The sequence below is a fragment of the Artibeus jamaicensis genome, unplaced genomic scaffold, assembly GCF_021234435.1.
Source record: "Artibeus jamaicensis isolate MK-2021 breed Jamaican fruit bat unplaced genomic scaffold, CSHL_Jam_final scaffold_625, whole genome shotgun sequence".
Taxonomy (NCBI): Eukaryota; Metazoa; Chordata; class Mammalia; order Chiroptera; family Phyllostomidae; genus Artibeus; species Artibeus jamaicensis.
In genome coordinates, this window is record NW_026522051.1 from 3,733,917 (window position 1) to 3,755,190 (window position 21,274).

At 55.7% G+C, this 21,274-nt stretch overlaps 2 protein-coding genes across 2 annotated transcripts in view; one reads left to right on the forward strand and one right to left on the reverse strand.

Moving 5' to 3' along the window:
• Positions 1 to 3,129, reverse strand: part of UCK2 (uridine-cytidine kinase 2) — a 39,565-nt gene extending 36,436 nt beyond the window's left edge. The window contains exon 1 of the mRNA XM_037167369.2: positions 2,842 to 3,129. Coding sequence (XP_037023264.2) covers positions 2,842 to 2,940 — 99 coding nt within the window. The 5' untranslated portion in view covers positions 2,941 to 3,129. The remainder of the gene's footprint in view (positions 1 to 2,841) is intronic.
• A 9,070-nt stretch (positions 3,130 to 12,199) lies between these two features.
• TMCO1 (transmembrane and coiled-coil domains 1) lies at positions 12,200 to 19,075 on the forward strand. The gene is made up of 7 exons (XM_037167488.2): positions 12,200 to 12,402; positions 12,720 to 12,797; positions 14,341 to 14,400; positions 16,138 to 16,184; positions 17,279 to 17,346; positions 17,696 to 17,840; positions 18,489 to 19,075. Exons 1-7 carry the CDS (start codon positions 12,333 to 12,335, stop codon positions 18,585 to 18,587), a joined length of 567 nt encoding a protein of 188 aa, XP_037023383.1. The 5' UTR covers positions 12,200 to 12,332; the 3' UTR covers positions 18,588 to 19,075.
• The last annotated feature ends 2,199 nt before the right edge of the window (positions 19,076 to 21,274 follow it).

Genomic DNA, 21,274 nt, shown 5'->3' on the forward strand with positions numbered 1-21,274 from the left:
AATCTGGTTTTTCACACAGATCAGAGTAACTTTCTCAACCCACTGCAGCTACGTGAACAGGCGATTTTCACACTGACTGGCCAGGTCAGGCCAGCAGAGCTTCCTGGGAGAGTTCAAAGCCATCTTCATTCACAAAACACACTAGCAAAGGTGCTCTGAGCAACGAATGGCACCCAGCAGGTTTTACCCTCTCCCACCAGAATCCTTTAGTCTGAGATAAAACCCTCGTACTCGGGCAGCCGCAACACCGAGACCAGTGAGAGCCCCAGAGAGCCCACCGGGGAGTCCATTTTTCTTACAGGGGGTGAGGGTGGGGGAGCACTGCCCATGTCTCTGCCTTTCCGCTTCCGGTCATGCACCTCGGAAACAGGCCCCTTTCCAAGGTGAAGCTGTAAATGTGTGCCCACCCTGCCCCAGCCCCCACCCACAAGCCGGCAGTGCCAGGAGCAACCCGGCTGGCACTGGCTGGGCCCCACACCCAGCTCCCGACACATTCTCTCTCCTCTCTAAGTGATGAGACTGCATGTCGGCCCCCGGGGCTCTGAGCTTCCACCTCTCAAGCGGTCGTTTTTGATGATGCTCTCAGGCATCATCCTCTTGCCTTCTCCAAAATTCCTTTAACAGGCCCGTCCGTAACAAAACACCCCGGGTATCGGCCTTGCTCCCAACTGCCCAGCACCACAGCGCTGGGGCTGGAGACACCTGGAGAAAAGTCCAGCTTGCTGCTGACCGTCCTTGGGAATCTGCTGAAGGAAAGGCCGTTAGGGACCGTAACGGCAGAATCGAGATATAACCGCCACACGGTGCAACTACAATATGGAACTGTAGAGGGCCAATGCTCTTTAAGTTAAAAAACTACAAAACTGCCCTAAGTGGTGTCCCTCGGTGGCCCGAGCGACCTCCCACAAAGCAAAAGGTCACAGGTTCCATTCCTGATCAGGGCACATGCCTGGGCTGCATGCCAGGTCCCCAGTAGGGGGCGCACAAGAGGCAACCACACACTGATGTTTCTCTCTTCTTTGGCCCTCCCTTCCCCTCACTCTAAAAACAAAGTCTGTTTAAAAGATCATAAAACCACCTTAAGCAACAAGAAAGTCCTTATCAGTGCCAAAAAATGTAAACGGGCTTTGAAACGGGCATGAAAAGAGACCCTTTCCTGGGAGTTTCAGTACTTGTCATCCTTGATAAGAAACAAAAACAGCAGAGTTGGCTACACCCCCCCCCATAATGGCTCCCGACTCCCCTCCCACTTGACAGTTTATCAACTTAGACGACGAACTGAGAATGGGTGGCGACAGAGGAGGACAAGGAGAGCGGAGTTCTAGGACCTCTTCCCACCTCCGCAGTGACTGGACTCTTTCTGAGATGTACCCAGGAGTGTTGGCTTCTAAAGGCTGCCCTCCTCCGCCAGCTTCAGCCGCCTCCCGGCCCCAACCCCCAGGACCGGCCCAAAGGTTAACATCTGGACCCAATCACGCAGCAGGCACCGCTGCAAACCCAGCCTGAACAAACCGGGGGGAAAAAAGGTCCCGTGAACAGGAATGCGCCACGGAAAGAACAATTCTGAAAAAGAGATACAGCTTCCCGAAAGAGCGGGCATCCTGCTCTGGCTTGGAATTACTGGTAACAGTACCACTCGTAAAGCATACGGGGGAAAGGTATTTTTTTAAAAAGGCATTCGACCGGGGCAAATGCGGCAGAAAGTTCTGGGACCTCAAGCAGGCAGTTCCAACTTAATAAAGAAGTCCCCCCCCCCCCTCCAGCGCCAGCTGTCCGGTCTGCGCCAAAGCCAAACAGACCTGGAGAGAAACGTGGAACCGAAAGGGAGGGGCCACGGCAGAGTCGCCCGGGGCAGGAAACCTCGTGGTGGCTTCGCATGGCGCCGGCAGTCTTGCTCTGGGTTCTCCGGCACGGAGGCGCCAGCCCTCGCGGAGCCCGAGCCCGAGCCCGGCACCTGGCGCCCACCTCCGGCCGGGGCCCCAGGAGGAGCTCCCGACCAAGTGAGAGGCGGCTGAACGTCACGGGAAACAGTGGCATCTCTTAAAGGCAAAGAAAGAAACAGCTGGGAGGTCCCCACCCCCGTCCACCTGCAGAAATGGCCTCGGGTGCTCGAGGGAAGCATTCCCCTCGCCTCCCCGCTCGCGGGTAACACCAAACGGCGGACTCCGGGAGAGCCCGACCCCCCGCAGGCCCCCTTTCCGAGGGCGCCAGCGCCTTGGCCCCGGCGTCCGAGAGCGCGGAGCTAGTGCAACTTTCTCCTGGAAGCCGGCCACGTTTCCTCTGTCACCACAAAACGGGAAGCCCCGGCCATTCTCATCTCGCTGATGTCACCGCACCTCTGTGGATCTCAGGATTTCACCCGGAAAGCCCCGCGATCCCAGCCCAAACAGGGCTCGTCGCCCCGCACGCTCGCGCAGCCTCTGGTGCGGTCCCAGCTCGCTCTGCCCTCGGCACCCGGCTGCGCCGCTGGGCGCACGGCCACGAGACCCCGGAGGGAGGCGTGGGGGGCCTCGTTGGGGACCCGGCTCCGAGCCCTGTCCCCAACAGGGAGCCGACTTGTAAAACAATAAGCATCCGCCTCCTCTGCCCCTCCCCCACAGGGCTCCGGCCACGAGTTACCGGCGCCAGGGGGGCGAAAGAAGAACCTGCGCTGGGTGGCTGGCACCCGGGACCCGCCACGGCCCGAGCGCCCGCCCGCTGTGCCCGCAGCGCCTCAAGTCCGCGCTGGAGACCCGGCGCTGGAGCGCGGCCAGCAGCGAGGCGCACGGGCCACGCGGTGGCTGCCGCAGCTGACACGGCCCGCGGCCGCCAGGCAGGGGGAGAGAGCGCGGCCCGCCGTACCTTGCCGCTGGCCGTGCCCCCGCTGACGCCGATCAGGAAGGGCTCGCCGCTTTTGGGCTGCTGGCGGCTCTGGAGGGTCTGCTCGCTGTCCCCGGCCATGGCTCGCTCTGCCCCTCCTCCGCGGCCTGTGCGCGCGGACGCACGCGCCCTGGCTCCCTGCTCCCTCCGCCCCGCCGCCGCCCCCTGCGAGGCCGCCGCCAGCCGCTCGGAGCCGGTGTGGGCCGCGGTCCCGGAGGAGCGAGCGTCTGCCTCTGCGCGCCCCGGTGGCCCGCTTACATCCCCGGCGGCGGGCAGCGTGATGCCGCTGCTCCAATCCGGCGGGCGGCGCGCTGCTATTCGCCAGGCGGCGGCGGCCGGCGTCTAGCCCAGTCCCCGCCCGCAGGCCCCGGAGGGTGCGAGCCGACCCCCTCCCCCTCCCCGGCGGTTAAGCCTCCCCCGCGACCTTGGGCGGGCCGCGCTTTAACTAGGTGGAAATTCACCACTTTTTTCAAAAGGAATGAAATGCTGGAGGGGAGGATCCCGTCGTGGAGGGCCTGCCCAGGGTTAAGGAGCAGAATTAGAACCCGCGTGGGAGGTTGGAGTGAAACAAAAGAGTTACCGCGTTCACCCGCTGTACGGGCTACAAACGTGTTTCCCAAAAACGAGTATTTCCCCCTCCCGTTGGCCAAAATAATGCCAGCCCCTGGCTTGAAACATTCGCCTCTCGGAACCCCCAAACCCCGTCCCCCTTAACAGGCGACCCGGACGAGCAGGGTTATTTGAGGGCGCGCTCCCTCCCGAAATCAGCGTCCTTTCAAACCGCACTTAGAAACCCGAAATGCCGAGGTTCCTGCGGAGTCAGGGTTTGGGAGAACAGGCACGGAATACTTAATGCCATGCTCAGTAGCTTTAATTGAGCTGGCTTTCCAGAGACGGGCCTATCGCGTTAGGAAGGTAGCATTTGCCGTGGACTCGGAGCCGCTTCCACCGCGGGGGCCCGGGCGGTTCCCTGAGCAAGTGACGCCACCTGCCCCGGCCTCAGCGCCCTGCGCCCCCGGAGTGAGGAGCGCGGGTACAGGGTGGGATGGTTGGGAGTTGTTCGTGAATCGTTGTATCGGGAGTTCTGAGAGTGGTTCTGGACTCCAGACCGTGTGTGGGTGTTCTAAGGAAAAAAGGCCCAAACTGGAAGGGGAACAGTCGTTGGGGCCGGGGCACAGACTCCCCTGTCCGGCACTTCCAGCCCGGGTCTCTGCGGACCCCGAGCTGGGATCCAGGCGCTAGTGCGGGTCCCTCGGTCTAGGAGGAGGTAAAGCAATAGAATCCTCTTTTAAAACTTAGTAAATTAACTTAGATTCGAGAAACACGTTGGAAAAAACGATTAAGGAAAATTAAGTGTGTTAGGAAACAGCAATGTTCTTTTCACGTTTGAAGTTAGCTGGGAGGAGGCGCCCTCCCAGAGGGCTGTGGGTGGGTGGGTTTGCACTGGCATGTGCGTGGGACACAGGACACCTGACAGCCCTCAGGGACTTCTGCAGAAAGGACGGGGAGCCCAGATGGGGGGGGGGATTTGGAACCCGACACACCCCCAGCTAAGGGGATCAGCATATTGAGAGGAAGAGAGAGAGATACAGGGATGCCCCATCCTCCACGGGCTGCTCCCAAATCCCCACCTTCCTCATCCTTCCCATCACGCCCCCCACCCCCCAATTTTATCTCGATCATTTTGGACACAAAGCTGGGAGGTTTCGCAGGAAACACCATCTGGAGGCTCTGGTTCCCATTGTCCTGGTCCTGCGTTTAACTAGTTTTTTTCTTTTTAATTAATTTATTTCTTTTTAAAATTATTTTTCAACTACAGTATTCTTTCTTTTCCTCCCTTCCCAGCCCACCCCCTAACTACTTTGTGACAGCACTTGTTTCAACCCTTGTCTTTGTCAGTTTCAAGTGGATTACTCTGAATGGGTTGATACAGTTCTGGCTCTGTTTGTTGTTTGTTTTTAATTACTTCGGGCCCAGCCTCCAGCACGGTTCCCAGCACCAAGTGGGGCCCTAATGAATAGTTGCTGAATGAATGAAGAGACACCACGTGTCTCTGGAGTGCTCCTAAGGGACACTCGAACCCCTGTGGGAGAGGTGACTAAGTCCCACAAGGACCCCCTCCCCCCACCGTGGTGGAAGGAAAGGCCATGTGCCCCAGCTGACATTCCTGTGGTTACCACCCTTAGCTGCTCCGAATGCTTTGTCTCCCTGGCATTCTAAGTGACTTGTCTACCTCCAGTCCTAGGGTGAGTCTACTAACTAGCTGAACCAACTCATTAACTGAGCTAACTCATTACACATCTCTGCGCTGTTTACAAAGCTGTCTGGGTAAAGGGAAGGCCTGCGGGGCAGGGGATTGCCCCCAGTCACGGTGTGGCGTTTCTGCTCCTTCCTGTCCCCAGGGCTCGCTGCCCCACACATCAGCCGCTCCTGTCCATTCAGACGCGGGGAGCGCTCCTGGCTCAGGTGTGGCCCCCACAAGGGCTGGCCGGTCTTGGCTCTCTGAGAAGCGAGGCAGGCAATGAACCTGCGCTGCGTCATCCTCTCTGGGGAGGCAGGTCACTGAGTCCCAGAGCCCAGGATGCTCAAGTCCCGTCTGAGCCCACAGCAGCAGGGATGCTGTGGATTCTGGATTCAGTGTTTTGTTTTATTTATTTATTGATTCTTGACTGTCCTGCTTCCCAAGTTCCCCACCCCCCGACTAAAACAAAACAAATTAACAAAAAAACCACAAAAACAAAGATTTTCAATAAGACACAGAGAAGAGATTCAAGGAAATATATTGTCTCGATACATGTGATCACTGTTTAGTTGGCCTCATCAATCTCTGGCCTCGGTCGCATCTAGGGATGAAGTCAGCGCAAGAGGGCAGCTGCTGGCCAGTCCTCTACCCAATGGCCGGCCTTCTCTCCCTGAGCCGCTGAGCTTTCTGTTGCGCCTCTGGTCTGGAAGTCCTTCCTGTAGGGGCACCACGCCTACTTCTTTCATTTCTGAGCACATTTCCCAGCAGAAAATATGTGCCTCCACTTCAGCACATCTCTGAAGCATCCTTACTTCTCCGTATGGCCTAACGATGTTCTGCCATTTATTAAAATTTATTTTTCCATTACAGTTGACGTTCAGCAGCATGTTGCATTAGTCAGGTGCACTGTGTCGGGAGTGTACGGTTGTGTACTTTACAAAGAGGCCACGTGGTGCCTCCCGCGAACCAGCCCCTGCACTGACAGACCGTAACCAGGGCAGCTCTGCAAAGACGCTCTCGAGGCCACCTCACATCTAGGTCTGGAATATCCATCAGTCACAGTCGCAGACACAGCTGCACTCACAGCTCAGTCGCAGGCCACAGCAGCATCGGGGATGCAGGTCACGGGCTCTGCCCCAGAACTGGCGTGGGACTCCCGGGGAGGCCGGCGGTCTGTGTCCCACAAGCTCTTCGGGAGACTTGGACCCATGCAAGCTGGACAATCACCGGCCTGTGGAAAGAAGACCACGTGAGCTCTGGCCAGAAAAGCAAAGTCCACAATTTGCACTACTGCTGACTTTGTGACCTTGGTGAGTCTCTGAATTTCTATGTGCCTCCGTTTCGTTGACTGTTAAATGCCTGTTAAAATATATTTAAAAATAGATTTTAAAAAAATAAATGAAAAGATAATGTCCATAGTCCAACCCGTATCCAGGAAGTTCCCTTCGCAATGGAACCCCTTACACCTTGGTACAACCAGAATTCTGAGGCTTCCAGCAGGTTGCACACAGAGACACGTACACGGCACACGCACACACATGCGAGAGGTGAGGGAGGTGCCGACCACCCGGACAGGGGTCCTTCACAGTGCAAACCTGGGTCGTTTCGCTGGGTTGTTTCCTCAGGATGCACACATTCACTGTCTTGCCAGTGCTATTTGTCCTGGATACACCGATAAAGCAACATTGCTTAAAAAATAATAATAAAACATCTTTCACAAATGACCCTTTGGCACAACATGGCAAGCCTGGGCTGACAGCCCCTTAATGGAGCCCAACAGTCAAGACACCCCAGGAGCAGGAGGGGTGTGGACGGGCTCCAGAACTCCCCCCAGTTACTGCGGGAAAGCCCTGGGGCGGAGGAAGGCAGCCCAGCACTTCCAGCAGGGGGAAGAGATGGCGGGCTGAACACGTGGGAGGGCCGGGGCCCCGAAAATGGGTATTTTCAGTGGGGACGGAGGTGTCTGTCCTTCTCCCTCACGTTGGCCTTTCAAGGTGGCCCCTGAAAGTTGTCGTGCCTGTATGATTTCATCTCACGATGCTACAGCCCCGTGCACAGGTTGTACAACTTCACATCTCCACCAGCAACCTCCGGGAGACGGGGCTGCCGGTGTGGTCCAAGCTCAGGATTTCCAACAAGTTGACAGCCCAGGCCAGGGGACAGCTGAGAAACGGCGCCAGTGGGTCTTAAACTGGCGTTCTCTCAGTGTGTGTGGGGCGGGGGGGGAGGTGGCGGGGGCACAGCCATCTTTTTATTGCTTTAAGGTACTTTTTTTGGCGAACCCTCTACTGGGGATTTCTGTCCATTGTCTTGTCCTGGTTTTGGTCTCATCATTTTATTTTTTTCATAGCAACCAGCCATTGGTCTGTAGCACAGGGCAAGTACTTTGTTGTTTGTCTTTTGCTCCTGGTACTTTTTGCCATGCAGGTGTTTTTAACTCCATTTCTAAAGAAACTTACTCCTGTTTCTCGTGAGACGTGTATGGTCTCATGTTTTTACATTCGGGTCTCAAATGTAAACAGGGGGAGGTTAAGAATAGTATGGGAAATGTAGAACCCAAAGAACTTAGATGTATGACCCATGGACATGAACTAAAGGGAATGGCGGGGGAAGGGAGTATTTATCTCACGCACAAATCCTTTTCAAGCCTTTTCTATCCTTACTGATTTTCCGCCTACTTGTATCAGACAGACTCTCATTGTGGACTTATCCGTTTCTCCTTTCAGGTCTGCCTGTTTTTATTTCGTATTTTCCGAAGCTCTGAATGTGGTGCAAAGATATTTCAGTGTTTGGTCTTCACACGGAACTGGCCCTTTTGTTATGGTGAAGTGTTTGTTCTCTTTGTGCCTGGTAACTCACTCATCCTGCAGTTCACAGGCTCAGAGTGACTGAGGCCTCCAGCTTCCTGGGAGCAGACTTGCGTGGCCCCTCCCCACATTCAGAGCCCGTGGAAGGAATTATCTGCAAGGGCTGAGAGCCCAGAGACCTCAGAGAACAGAACGACAGGTCTGTGTCCCTGTGCCCGGGACAGGCCGAGGGGCCCAAAGCCCAGGAAGGAAGGGGTGAGTCTCCTGCGCTTTGGGGAGGGCTTCTGTGCACGGGACATACATGTCGTTCCTTCCACGGACACGTCTCAGTATCTGCTCAGGGGCCCTGAGCTGGGTACAGAGGCTGAGCTCCCAAAAGGCCCGGAGTTGGAGCACTGAGCTGGTGGAGGTTCAATAGCACTGCTTCTGGGATTTGTGTGTCTCCGCGAATGAAAGTCAATGTCTTTTTGGCAGCCGGGCGCATCACTACGATGAAGGGTTAGAGTCTGTTAGTGAGTAAGAGTGGTCTAGGGGCCAACGGTGCATCACGGGAATACTGAGGAAGCATGACAGAGTGCATTTGGAATGGGAAACGGCACCTCAGAGCTCAGCTTCTATTTAAGATGGCCCAGCCTCGTGCATGACGAAAATAAAGCGAATTTGGTTAGGTGTGTAAATATATTCAAAGGCTCCTTGTTTTTTTTTTTTTTAGAACTTTAAAAGATTTTATTTATTTCTAGAGAGAGGGGAAGGGAGGGAGAAAGACAGGGAGAGAAACATCAATGTGTGGTTGCCTCTCGCACACTCCCCCACTGGGGACCTGGCCCACAACCCAGGCACGTGCCCTGACTAGGAAACGAACTGGTGGCCCTTTGGTTCTCAGCCCAGAGCTCAGTCCACTGAGCCACACCAGCCAGGGCTCAAAGGCCCCTTCTCATATCACAGAAATTTAATGTTGAAACTAAAGTTTTTATATTTCCCTCTCTTAAAAGCCTTCCCAGCCACTGTCAGGGTGGTCCCATCTAGATAAAACGCAGACAGGTTTACCCTGGAATCAAGGAACCTCCAACTGAGACCCTCACTTGCAGGGGGCCCTTCTAATTAGGAGCTCACTTCGGTACTTAATTCTGACCCATAAGTCCATATTCTTTTTTCTTAAAGAGAGTCCCAAGGATTGTAAAAGCTTCAGGGCACAGAAGACTTAGAAAGTCCTTTGGCTGAACCTTAGAATTATAAAGTATTTTCCTTCTTCATCCCATCTTATTTAGTTCTAAGAATTACTATTTCATTCTTCAAAATTCCCTGGGCTTTTGCTCTTCCTCCCCAATTCCCACTGATCCAATGTGTCCCGCTCTGGGCCCCTCACTCCAACATGGACTGAAGGCAGCCCCATAGCCAGGTTTCCTGGCTGTGGTCTCCCTCGATGAAGCCCCCCTATTTCCAGCTGCCAGACTGATTAAAACCCGGAAACACTCCTTATTTTGCACGCCTACCATCCAAGCTCCAGATACTTCCATGACTCCCCACTACCACCGCTAGTGGGAGACAGAGAGAGGAACGCCATTATGAGAAACATTGACAGGTCCCAACCTGGGACTGCACCCACAACCCAGACTCCTGCCCTGACCCGGAATCAAACTGGCGACCTTCTGCCTTGTGGAAGACACTCAACCCATTGAGCCACACGAGTCAGGGCTGAATCCACTTCTTTTTTAAAGCTGACTCACATTCCATTACACGTTGTTGCTGTTTTTTATCTACTCATTCAGCGATGCACTGGTGGGTGACTTCCACCCTCTGGCTGTCATGAATGACGCGGCTATGAACCTGCCATTCTGCATTCAGGGAAACTGAGGCATGGCCTGAAGAAATGATTTGCCTAAAACCGCACATCTGGTTGTGTGGCGACCAGATGTGAAGACAGGTGGTCCGACTCCAGAACTTGCTCCCACCCCTCAGTAAGCCTCACAGTCATTGTGCAAAGGAGGAATTTTTACCTCTACAGATTTTGAAAAAAAAACAATTGAGGCTCAGAGAAATCCGACCACTTGCTCAAGTAACACAGCTTGCACTGGTGGGGTCAGGAGTCAGACCCAAAGCCGTATCCCCCAGACCTCAGTTAGCAGCAGGGACTTAACTTCTCTCTGAATCTTTCAGGATGCCTAACCCTATATGGAATGTCTGTTTAAAGAACAGTATTATTACTAATCCTACTAATAATGTGAGAACACTGTGGGGCTTATCTCCCATTTACCTCTCCCAGGAAGTTAGCAAACTGTAAACTAAGGAGGGAGACGTGGGAGCAGGGAGCCAGAAGCCCAGCCCTAGAGAAGAGTAGATGGAAGTCTCAGGACAAAGCCTGTTATGGAAGCCAGAGCAGGACAGGGAACTTTGGGTGGGTGGTCTTCATGGGGAAACCCTACAAATCCAACACAGGAATCTGGGAGGACGTAGGAAAGATGTTATGTGAATTTGCCTCTAGCACTGGGGGGCTCAGATGTTTTTCAATGTGGGGCCCAGGGTTATGACATCACTGCCCTAGAGAAGGAAGCGTGACCCTAGCGGTTCATGGTTCCACAGGTAATGTTCCCACAGGAATCAGCAAAATGCTTTCCTCTCACTGACTGCGAGTCATGTTTTTCTTACATTTTAGCACCTGGGAATAAAACGCATCTTCCAATCAATGGTGTGTCATAGCTTAATTAGTTGTTTGTTTGTTTGTTTGTTTATTTATTTATTGGATAGGAACTAAGGGCGCCCCCTACACACCGCAGCACGCTGGACTGGAAGAGCTGAACGCGCCAGGAGCAGCTCTGTAACACGCTCCTACGCAGGCAATCTCTGTAACAGTTCTCCACAGCTGCTGTTATCACCATTTTGCAGACACAGAAACTGAGGCTCAAGGACTAAATGACATGCTCAGGGTGGCTGTCGATGACCTGGCACAGCCAGAAGGAAAACCAGGCATGACTTCAAAGGTCGTGCCCTCGCTGCACCTCCACATTTATCAGGGGCGTACCAAGCAGAATAAAAACCTGCCGGACCTGAACCACTCAAATCAGGTTGAGGCTGGACGGAAAGGACTTCCCAGCTCCTCCAGGAACCACCTACCTCGCCCGCCCTCACCTGTGCTCTCTGACCACCTCTATTATACCTTCTTACGACGCATAACTTAATAGTGCCTTCATCACCCTCTCCACCCCTATGGTGGCCCACCGCTGTTCCTGCCGCAGCAGGAGCTCCATGTCTGCTGGAAGGAGTAGGGTCTCTTAAGTCGAAAGAGAAGACGAGAAATGCACATATAACTAAATAAGGACAAAAGCTGTGTTACCCGAGCAGCACAAATAAAGTGCATTGGAATTTCAAGAGGACAGAAACAATGATAGCAAGTGCATGTCGTGGGGAGACGACAGTTCAGCCACCTTCCAGGTTTACACACACACAAAATCTGGCGGAAACCAGGCAGCTGAGACATTTTCTTTAGACGATACAGCAGTTTTTAATTTTAATGAACTACCAGCACTCGTAATTGAACTTTCCCATTACATCAGGCCTTCTGGATTTTCCTGGAAAACGGGGCGACGTTGGAAACGGGGCGCTGGATCTTGCAGGGGGACTGGTTGCCTGTCAGTGCCCACTCCTTCATCCTAGCACCTCCCACCACTGACCCACGGCCAGCCTGCAGAGCGCATTGATTGATCTGTGCCTTCCGCAGACACCAGGGTTCAGGGTTGCGTCTCGGACACCCCACCCCCTGCTCCGTGTGTGTTCCCGTCTCCCCCAGAAGCGCTGCTCCTCGGAGTCGCTGCGGCCACTGCTCCTGCTCGCTGTCTCCGACCACTCCGTCCGCTGGGCCGCCGCGGGCCCCCGGCGCATACCTCTAGATCCCTAAATCACACTGTGCGCGCACAGCATCCCTCCCTCGCTAGGGCCACAGAGCGCGGGTGCGCACGACCTCCGCGGCGTCAGCAGGCATGCAGTACGTGCCGTAGGCGTTGGTGGAAGTCGGTCTCTCCACTTTGCAGCAAACGCTGGCTGCACTACCTAACCGGCCTCAGAGGTGAGGCCGAGGCAGAGCGCAAACAAATCCAGACGCGTGGTTTCCGGCCCCCAGAAAGCGCGCCCGCAATCGCGACTCAGCGCCCAAGACCAGGTCCCGCGGGACCGGGTCCCTTGGTCCCACTCCAGCTCTCGCGAGACTCGCCAGAGCCCGGCTGGTTTTCCCTTGTTTCGCGCGGCCACGCCCCTCTCCGGAAAGTGCTTTACGGACGCTGTGCCCCGGAAGCGGAAGTGTGACTCCCAGGCTGTCAGAGTCGCGGAGTTACTCGGGGGTCCTTAGTCCAGGGAAACCGTCTCTCGCTGCATTCTCAGTGGCCGTGGAGCGCTTCCCCCGGCGGGTGGAAGTGCAGAACCGAAAGTGCGAGATGAGCACCATGTTCGCGGACACGCTGCTCATCGTTTTTATCTCCGTGTGCACGGCTCTTCTCGCCGAGGGTGAGGGCGGCTGCTTCCCTGACGTTGAGCTGTCCCCGAGGGAAGGGTCCCAGTCCAGGGGTTCCTTGAGCCACCGTGGGACAGGTCGCCAGCCTTGTTTGCTTGGGGGCTCCACCTGCTTTAGCCCAGGAAACCTCGGGGCGGCTCGTGCGCAGGGGCGGGCGAGGTCGTGTGCGCGCGACAGCCGGGCGTCTCTGGTCACGGTCGTGTTTGCGGAGACACTTTGACACCACGCTCCAGGTGCTTTGGTTGAAGCAACAGTTGTTGGGACCTTTGCAAACATGTCTCCATATAGCACGTCGCTGTTCACATTGCAGGCATCACCTGGGTCCTGGTGTACAGGACAGACAAGTACAAGAGATTGAAGGCGGAAGTGGAAAAGCAGAGTAAAAAACGTGAGTATGGCAGCTTCCTTTCAGAAGTAGTTTCAGTGGGCCAAGTGCATGAAGCACCTACTTGCAGTGGGTGTTTGAGAAGCACCAGCTGATGGGAGCACCGAAGAGGGATGCAGGGACGATCCAACTCGAAGTCTAGTTAGGAATAGACTTTCGTGCAGAGTATCCCAATGTGACAGGTACGTGTTAGGGGCGGTGGAAGCCTTTTTGATGCAGGCAGCCGCGTGGGTGGTTAGAATTTGCAGGGGGAATGATATGGGGGAAGGAAGTCCAGACAGAGGTCGTGGCAAAAGTGCAGAAAGAGGGGCATGTTAAGGACTAAGGTGTTTTTGGCAAACAACAGTTCCTTACGATTGGCATCAAGGTAAGTGGTGTCCTGGGGGATAAGTCATGTTCTGGTTGGTTGAAGGCATGTTTGACAAAGAGGTTAAGAACAAGTCTTGTTTGTTGCCTTTGAAATGAAGCAGGAATTTCCAGGGGACACTGCCAAGGGGGCTGCTGGAGGTTTAGTGAGTATTGTTCTCAGGAGTTCTGTTTGGCTATCTGAGTTCTTTTCTGTCTTATAAAGATTAAAGCTAACTTTTGCATCTAAAATTCCTATGGCTTCCTGTGTTCTGGGACTTTTCTTTCTGTTTTCATAAGAGTTTGACGCGTTTTACTTCTCACAGCATCTCCTTTGACCCACCTGGCAACCGTGTGTGGTCAGCTGTGTGAATGTCGCCTCCTTTGCAGAGAAGGAGGTGGGGGCTTAGCAAGGTTGAAGGACATGTGCATGTCACAGGAGACAAAGGATCAGCGGACAAGTCAGGCTTTTTAAGTTGCAGCTTCCTCTTCCTTCGCTTATTTATCACTGACAGTGCCCCTCAGTGGTTCTAAAAGCAGGTTCCTTGGCTTTACCTGCCCAGGTATGACCCTCCCTCAGGAGTTCCCTGTCTGGGGAATGTCGCAGGCCTGGGCCCTATCTTCACTGGGTTCCAGGACGCCTCGTTCCTTGGTCTTGCTCTCATCTGGCTGGTTGTTCTCTTGCAATTTCCTTGGGGGTTCCTCTTCTCACTCCCTGTTGTTGGGTGGTCCCATATTTTTTCTGTAGATAGCGAGGATCCCGTTTGTCTTTGCACCTCCCCAGAATGGCGCCTGTCAGGTGGGCGGCTGACCGCTGACCAGCTGACCCTGCCCCTGCAGTGACAGTGAGAATGTGGCTACCAGGACCAGAGTTCTGTGCCAAGGCCTGAAAGCTGAGCTTGCTGGTCACATCCCCGCAGCCCCCTGGCGGGTGGTCTGCAGTCCCCATGCAGACCCCGCCCATGTCCTCCTGCAGTCCTTTACGGGCCCTGGAGTGAGGGCGCCTGCTCCATGGCCAGTATGCGTGGGCCTAGAGCGTGGGGCTGCCTTTCCCCACCAGCAGGCTCGGGGTCGGACCAGCTGGCTCAGTCCTGACCACAACCAGAGTGGGCAGGGGACCTAAGCCTCTGTCACGGATTCAGACTTTGTTTCTTTAGCCTGACGCACAGTTAATTTTCACCATGTTCCTCTGTGTTTACAGTGGAAAAGAAGAAGGAAACAATCACCGAGTCAGCGGGCCGGCAGCAGAAGAAGAAGATAGGTAAGTCGAGGCCCTGGTGGACGCGAAATGCGGGTGCTCCGGAAGAGGCGAGTTCTGAGCGGCTGAGGCTGTAACAGCGGCATTGACAGCGGGCCCTCGTGTGAACCCGTCAGCGGCCCTCCGAGCACTGGCTCACCCTGCCTTTCTCGCTTCTCTTGACCATTTGGTGGGTCAAGTTCGAGAGGTTGCTCCTTGTGCTCTCTCAGCTTTGAAACGTCAGCTTCAGGGGAAGGGTGTTGGCAGCTGCAGCTTTTGAATTTGGCTGAGGTTTCCTGGCCTTGTTTGGGAAACATACTGTGTCTCGTGTCTGGGGCGATCGTTTCCAGCCTAGTCTGCATCACCTGCATTTGTCACCGCAGTGGCTTCCTCCCCAAGGGTTCACGGGGGATGGAAATCCACAAGGGCGGAGGTTTTCTGCTGAGTAATTCTCATCTCATCTGAAAACCGGCGGTGTGACTTTGGCTTTTGGTGTATTTTAGAATTTAATTACCAAATGTAGTTCTCTTCCAAAAAGACAACTTATAAATGACTGGACGTGATTTGTGTTTATGATGCTTCCCGACTCGGAAACGAGGGGGAAATGGTGTGTTCGGTTCAGACACTGTCTCTCTGTGTAGGTCACTGCTGTTCTGTCCCAGGAGAGAACTCTGCCAGGCTGGATGGTGCCAGCATCCTCTTTGGATGAAAGCTTTTCAGTTTAGTGTGGGGGTCTCAGGGGTCTTCCAAGGGGCCTGCGTGCTTAGTTCCATGCCCAGATTCTGCTGTGCGTCTACTGTGTGGGGTCGGTCACCCTGGAGAGACACTGGGAGATGCGGGTGGTAGAGAGGGCGGGGGATGGGAGAAGCGCAGGGCTCTGGTCGGAGGAGTAGCAGATTGGGGCGGGCAGGAGGAGAGAGGATGGCCTCCGGTCCCAGCACACTGGGCTCAGTGTGACTGTGGGGGCGGACGTTGGACGCACCATCGGGTGGTGGCTTTGGAGCTGGCAGAGGGAGAAAGGCTGCAAGGGTGTGTTGGAACCGTAGGCTGATGACTAGTAGTTGAGTCCACGGGGCAGACAAGACCCCATGGGGAGAGCGCGTGGTGGGAGTGACGCCACGGCTGAGGGCCGGGGGCTGGAGGGCACGGTCTGCAGAGACAGACGTGGAGCTATGTCTCGGGACGATGTAATGTTGCTCCTTCACTGTCACCTGGACATCGGCACCCTGAGGCCCGTGGTGAACAACTCACCTGGGTGCAGGCTGCCTGGCACTGCCTCCGGGTTTAATACAGGGGTTCTGCTGTGTGCAGAGGTGAGACAGCCGGGAGGGAGTGTTCAGAACTGAAACTCGAGCCCCCTGCCGGGCGGCTCAGTTGGTTGGAACACCATCCCACGCCAAAGGTTGCAGGTTCGATCCCCATTCAGGGCACATGCAGGAGGCAACTGAACGATGTATCTCTCACACATCAATGTCTCTCTTTGTCTCTTTTCCTCTCTATCAAATCAGCGAACACATCCTCAGGTGAGGATTAAAAAAAATTAACCTTGAAAGATTTTCATGTATTTAAATTGAAATAGTTTGGTGCTCTGCTGCCGACAAATCCTCTGTTAATAACGAGGACACAGTGTGCCCGGTAATCAGTGGGTCTCGTTAAAATAGGCGAGAGAGGTGTGGAAGTGTTTTTGAAGCCCGAGTCAGCGGTGGGCACACCTGTGCGGCGCTCGGTGCCCTGCCCTAACCACTTCCGTGTCCCTTCCAGAGAGGCAGGAGGAGAGACTGAAGAACAACAACCGAGACCTGTCCATGGTAAGAGTCCTACAGCCGCCTTCCCAGTAAGCCACACGCTGTCTTTTTAGCAAAAGACCCTGATTGACATCAAGGACACCACACTTACCTGTGCAGAACTGTGAAGTCTCTGCAGGCTGTGCAGTGTTGGGTGTTGCTGGGCGGATGGTGGTGAAGAGGTACCTCGGGGTCAGGAACGGCTCTGTCCAGCAGCTGGGCCATCGTTTGTTCCTTGCCCGTGGCTCCGGATTGGGCCCTGGGTTTAGGGTCTGCTCCTTCCTCATGATAAGGCTGCCTCTCCGGGTGGGGGCCTAGGACCCCAGGGTGGGGGCGGAGCATTACAGAGGGCCTTCCTTGCGCCCTTTGCCCTCGGAGCGGTCTCTGTCCCGAGGGGCAGGCGTGCCGTGTGAGGCCAGGGGTCCGTGACCGCTCACTCGCTGTCTGTAAGGAGTGGTTTGCTCAGCATCTCTTTCGAAGGCGGAGGTGGGCTGGTGATAGGGCGTGACCACTTTTCCCTCTGAATTTCTGAGCATCTCACGGGGGGCGTCTGGACTCGGCCACAGTCGTTTCTTGGTTACTGAGAGGCCTTTTGTAGATTTCTTTATCTTGAAATTCTTGCTAAGAAGATTGTAATTTAGAGGTACAATAAAAATAACTTTTTATTGACACAATTATTACCTGTTTACCATGTAGTAAATTTGGGTAGTTCCCAAATCTGGAAACGACCAGAAGTGGAGATAGAGATGCAGCCACAGCAACTGTTAACGTCACACCTTTATGATCTGCTAATTACACCTTTACGACATGGTGATTAAGAAAGAAGTTGGCTGGAGGGGCATGGGGCCTGGCACATGGGTGCCGGCGCCTCCCTTTTCAGAGTCCCGGTCCCACTTGTGCTTAGCACTCAGCAGCCGGAATTGGGTGTCAGGGCCGCTCTGGGGCAGGTGCCCAGCAGGCAGCCAGGAGAAGAGGGCTGGCAGGCGAGCGCGGTCGGCCGGCAGACGGCCTTCAGCTGAGCAGCGCCTTCAGAAGTGTGGCGTGGAAGCAGAACTCTGGTGGTGTGCCCGGTGGCGGCGGCTGCGCAGGGTGGAGTGAGGCTGAGTGTGTCCTTGCAGGTCCGCATGAAGTCCATGTTCGCCATCGGCTTCTGCTTCACCGCCCTGATGGGGATGTTCAACTCCATGTGAGTACCTCCTGCGCGGCTCCGCCTGCCAGCTGCTCCCAGCGTCCCGGCACAGCCCTGTGACCCCCCCCCCCGCCCCGGCTGGGTGCACGCACCGGTCTGAAAGGGCTCCAGATGTGTCTTTTGTCCAGGACCCCGAGGCTGCAAAAATTAGGACTCACTGGTTCAGAGAAAGGAGCGGCCCGCGTCCTCCCTCACCTCCTGTGCAGGCCTCGTTTCAGCCTGTCAGCGTCTCTGCTTTCTAAAGGTCAAGGGCCTGGAAGCTCTGTTTTGGCCCCGGGCTCTTCTCTGGAACTAAGAAGCTTGCCAGTCATCCACAGACAACAGGCCTCTGTGTTCTCCTTTCCAGATTTGATGGCCGAGTGGTGGCCAAGCTGCCCTTCACCCCGCTGTCCTATATCCAGGGCCTGTCGCACCGGAACCTGCTGGGGGACGACAGCACCGACTGCTCCTTCATCTTCCTGTACATCCTCTGCACCATGTCCATCCGGCAGGTGAGGGTCGGGCCCCTGCTGCTGCCGCATTTCGGGGAACAAGAGACCTCGCACGGCGTGGGATGTCGCCCAGCCTCTGGGTGTGGTCGGCTGGGGGCTCTGGTGGCCCCACCTGGGTTTGTGCAGGTGTCCTCTCCGAAGGTCAAAGGGGACGCAGGCGCCTGAGGACGTGATCCTCAGAACGTGCCTGTCAGTAAGCACCGAGTGACGGCGTGTCCTCCCTGGTTTCAGGGCCTGCGTCGGCCCTTGCTCCGTGATAGCAGCTGTACTCTGTGGCCCCGGGGGTCTTTCGCTCGCTTGTTCTAGGGCCCCAGTGTCCCACACTCAGGGGAAGGCCTTCCTTCCAGACACAGCTAGTGAGTGAGCTTTAGACGCTTTGCGCTGAAGCTAAAGATGCCTCTTTTTATGGTTCCCCACGGGGAAAGACCAACTCCCCCAGTTTGTGGATGGGAGCCCGGTCAGGTACCAGGGCTTCTGTCTGTGGCCTCCGCCGCATCCTGGGCCTTTCAGGAAGTCACGCGGCAGCCGTTGCCCTGCAGGAGCTCACCCAGGGACGCCAGTCCGGGGGCCTCTCCTCCTGTGGGGGCTGTGTTGCGCGCCCTTCTGCCGCTCGTGGTGAATCCAGTGTCTGCTCCGTCTTCCTCACAGAACATCCAGAAGATCCTGGGCCTTGCCCCTTCTCGAGCTGCCACCAAGCAGGCTGGCGGGTTCCTGGGCCCCCCGCCCCCCTCTGGGAAGTTCTCCTGAGGCCGAGAAGAACCCTGTAGTTCCCACCACTTTTACAGGTGCTCAGAGGAGACCAGCAGCTGTTTCCTAGCCAAGCCATAAGCAGCCTCCACACTCGGGCCACTTTTCTAGTCCTGTTCTGGGGCATTGGGGATGGGATTTGAATGAGAGCAGCACCGGCAGACTCAGTGCGCTGGGGCCCAGGGCCAGGCCTCCAATCAGCGAGTTGATCAGAGAAGTCCCGGCGCCGCTGCTGCCGTGCACACCTGCCCGCTCGCTCACGTGGCCCCTCTCCATGGCTCCGAGGCTCTGTGAGCCTGCAGGCCGGTCCTCCCCGAGCACCCAGCAGGTGGGAAGACAAGCACACTTTCCTCTGGTTAGCGACTCAATTGGAACTGATTGTCCTCTGTGGTTTTTAAACATGGGACCTGCAATCAATAAAGAGGCCAAAACTGTCGCTGTCTCACCTGCAGGGAGAGAGCTGTGTTGTTCTGCCGCCTTTGTTCATACCTGTGTTTAGTCCTCTGAACGTGGAGGTAGACGCTGGTCAGGGAGAGCTCGGCTACATGTGTCTGACGTCCCGTCTTGTCATGTTTGTCCCCTGTGTGCCAGCCATGCAGCTGTCCTGCCACAGGGCCTAGAGAGCAGGTGGGGACTCGCAGGGACAGAGACGTGCGGGCCCTGGCCACCCCGCCCCGGCCGCCCGCTGGGCTCTCACGCAGGGGCCCGCAGCAAGGCTGTGACGCACACTCACAGTGAGCCGCTCTAACCACTGGCCCTGTTTTCAACATGTCCAGACCGGCCATCTGGACGACATCAGACCAGACCGTCACTGAAGTATTTGCGCTGACGTCCCAAGCCAGAGAGCCCACGTTCCGTTGGAACATGGGGTTTGGCTGCTTTGCCTGGGTGAAGGATGGCCTGTCCCCTTTCTAGTTAAGAAGAAGACGAGAAGCCCAGGCGTCACCGAGCCTGCATCAGGCTGCCGGGTGCACTCGTAGCCTGCCGAGGCTGTGCCATCTCATCAGCCCGGCACACCCGAATTCCTTCGCGGGGTTTCCTAGGTCCCCGACCCGAGCCCGATGAGACTGGACGGCGCGTGGGTGTCTGTGCTCCTGCCCCTGGCCGGGCTGCGGGCCCTCCCCCCGGGGGCTGCCCTCTGCAGTGCGTCGGGCTGGAAACGAGCACCCAGAGCCCCCGGGCCCCCGGCCAGAGTCACAGCTGCGCACTGGTGTGCCGTCGGGTGTGTCGTAGACGTGACGCCTCTGTGCGCCCCACACTGCCCTCCAGCACAAGTGTGAGGCCCAGGCACTTTCCATTTGGACGGACGGCCACAGACCAGACCATTACCGAATTGGACTAATTCTGCTTTAAGTTGCAGTTATTTCAGTTTGTTGTTTGCTTTGAGTTTTTAAAGTTTTAGAATGAAAGAACCTCACACACAAATAAAAGATTTTAGAAAGTATGGTATAAAGAACACCCAGGTACCCACTGTGTAGCTTGAACACTGACTCCTGGTCCGTCTGGTGTCCCGGGCGTCATGCCGTTTACCCTTAACTGTTTGGGGGCTTCCACACACATGTATGATCTCATTACTCCTGACATTCCTGCAGATGGACAATCTGATATCATAAGTTGTCAGCAGGTATCAGAACTCACTGTGTTTCTTTGGGACGGGAGCCAGCCAGGAGAACCACATCGCCGTTGGTGGATGACGGTATAAACCATGTCCCGTCTGTGGTGGCGGCTGTTCAGATGGAGAGGCCGCAGGCTTTCCTTGGAGGGTCCACCCGGAGTGTCCGGCCCCAGGCTGCGGGCCCCTCAGACAAGTTCCGAGCATGCGCGCTGCTGCAGGTCTGGGGCCCGCAGGCTCTGCAGCGGCCCCGCCTCCCTCTCGCTGCCCCCACCCCAGCGGTGTCGGGCCTGAAGAGCCTTCCCTGTGTACCCTGTCGGGTTTTGTGACTGCAGGCCTGTTTTCCATACTGTCGTCAGCTTTCCCTTTTTGATTCGTTGACCTCTGGGGGGGGCCGAGAAATCGGGGTGCACAGCCGCCACGGGGTTCCCTGGCGGTGAGTGAGTGTGTTGGACAAGGCAGAACAGGTGCCCGACTGTCAGGTTGTCAGAATGACGGGTGCTCACTGGTTCCTCCCCGGTGAGCAATTAATGTGTGAGCATGTGACGGGAAGCGCATAGATTTAAACACACTTGATTCGCTTCAGTCCACAGGAACTATTTCGTGGTGGGTGCCCCGGTGCAGGCTCTTTAGTGGCTCCCGGGCCCTCTGAAACGGCCCTCCTTGTCACTGGTGGCATCTTCACTGCCTGGTGTGAGCAGTCCCAGGGGCTGCGACCACAGGCGGTGCCTCCTCCCAGGAGGCCTGGTTGCTTCGGCTGGTACTCGGCGGCTCAGGAACGGAGTTCGTTCCCAGAGACTCTGCTGCAGGGTTCCCAGGCCTGCCTGGGGAAATGCGTCAAGAACTAATGCCGATGCTCTTCTCGCCACTCAAATTCAGGGCTACAGAGTCTTTTACTTAATTTCTTTGACCTGTGTCTCTTTTATCTGATGCTAAAAATACTAGTTTTCAGTCCCAGGAATGATAGAAGTAAAATATCACATAATTACTTATTAGCATAACCCCAGAATGTCCATTCCAAAGTCTCAGAATATCAGTACCAGCATTCATACTGACAATATGATTGCTGAAAACA

What these genes read in the sequence shown, in the direction of transcription:
- TMCO1 (XM_037167488.2), top strand. Translation starts at nt 12,333, where the DNA reads ATGAGCACCATGTTCGCGGACACGCTGCTCATCGTTTTTATCTCCGTG. An exon ending in CACGGCTCTTCTCGCCGAGG is followed by an intron (nt 12,403 to 12,719) that starts GTGAGGGCGGCT and finishes TTCACATTGCAG; the next exon opens with GCATCACCTGGGTCCTGGTG. An exon ending in GCACCATGTCCATCCGGCAG is followed by an intron (nt 17,841 to 18,488) that starts GTGAGGGTCGGG and finishes TCTTCCTCACAG; the next exon opens with AACATCCAGAAGATCCTGGG.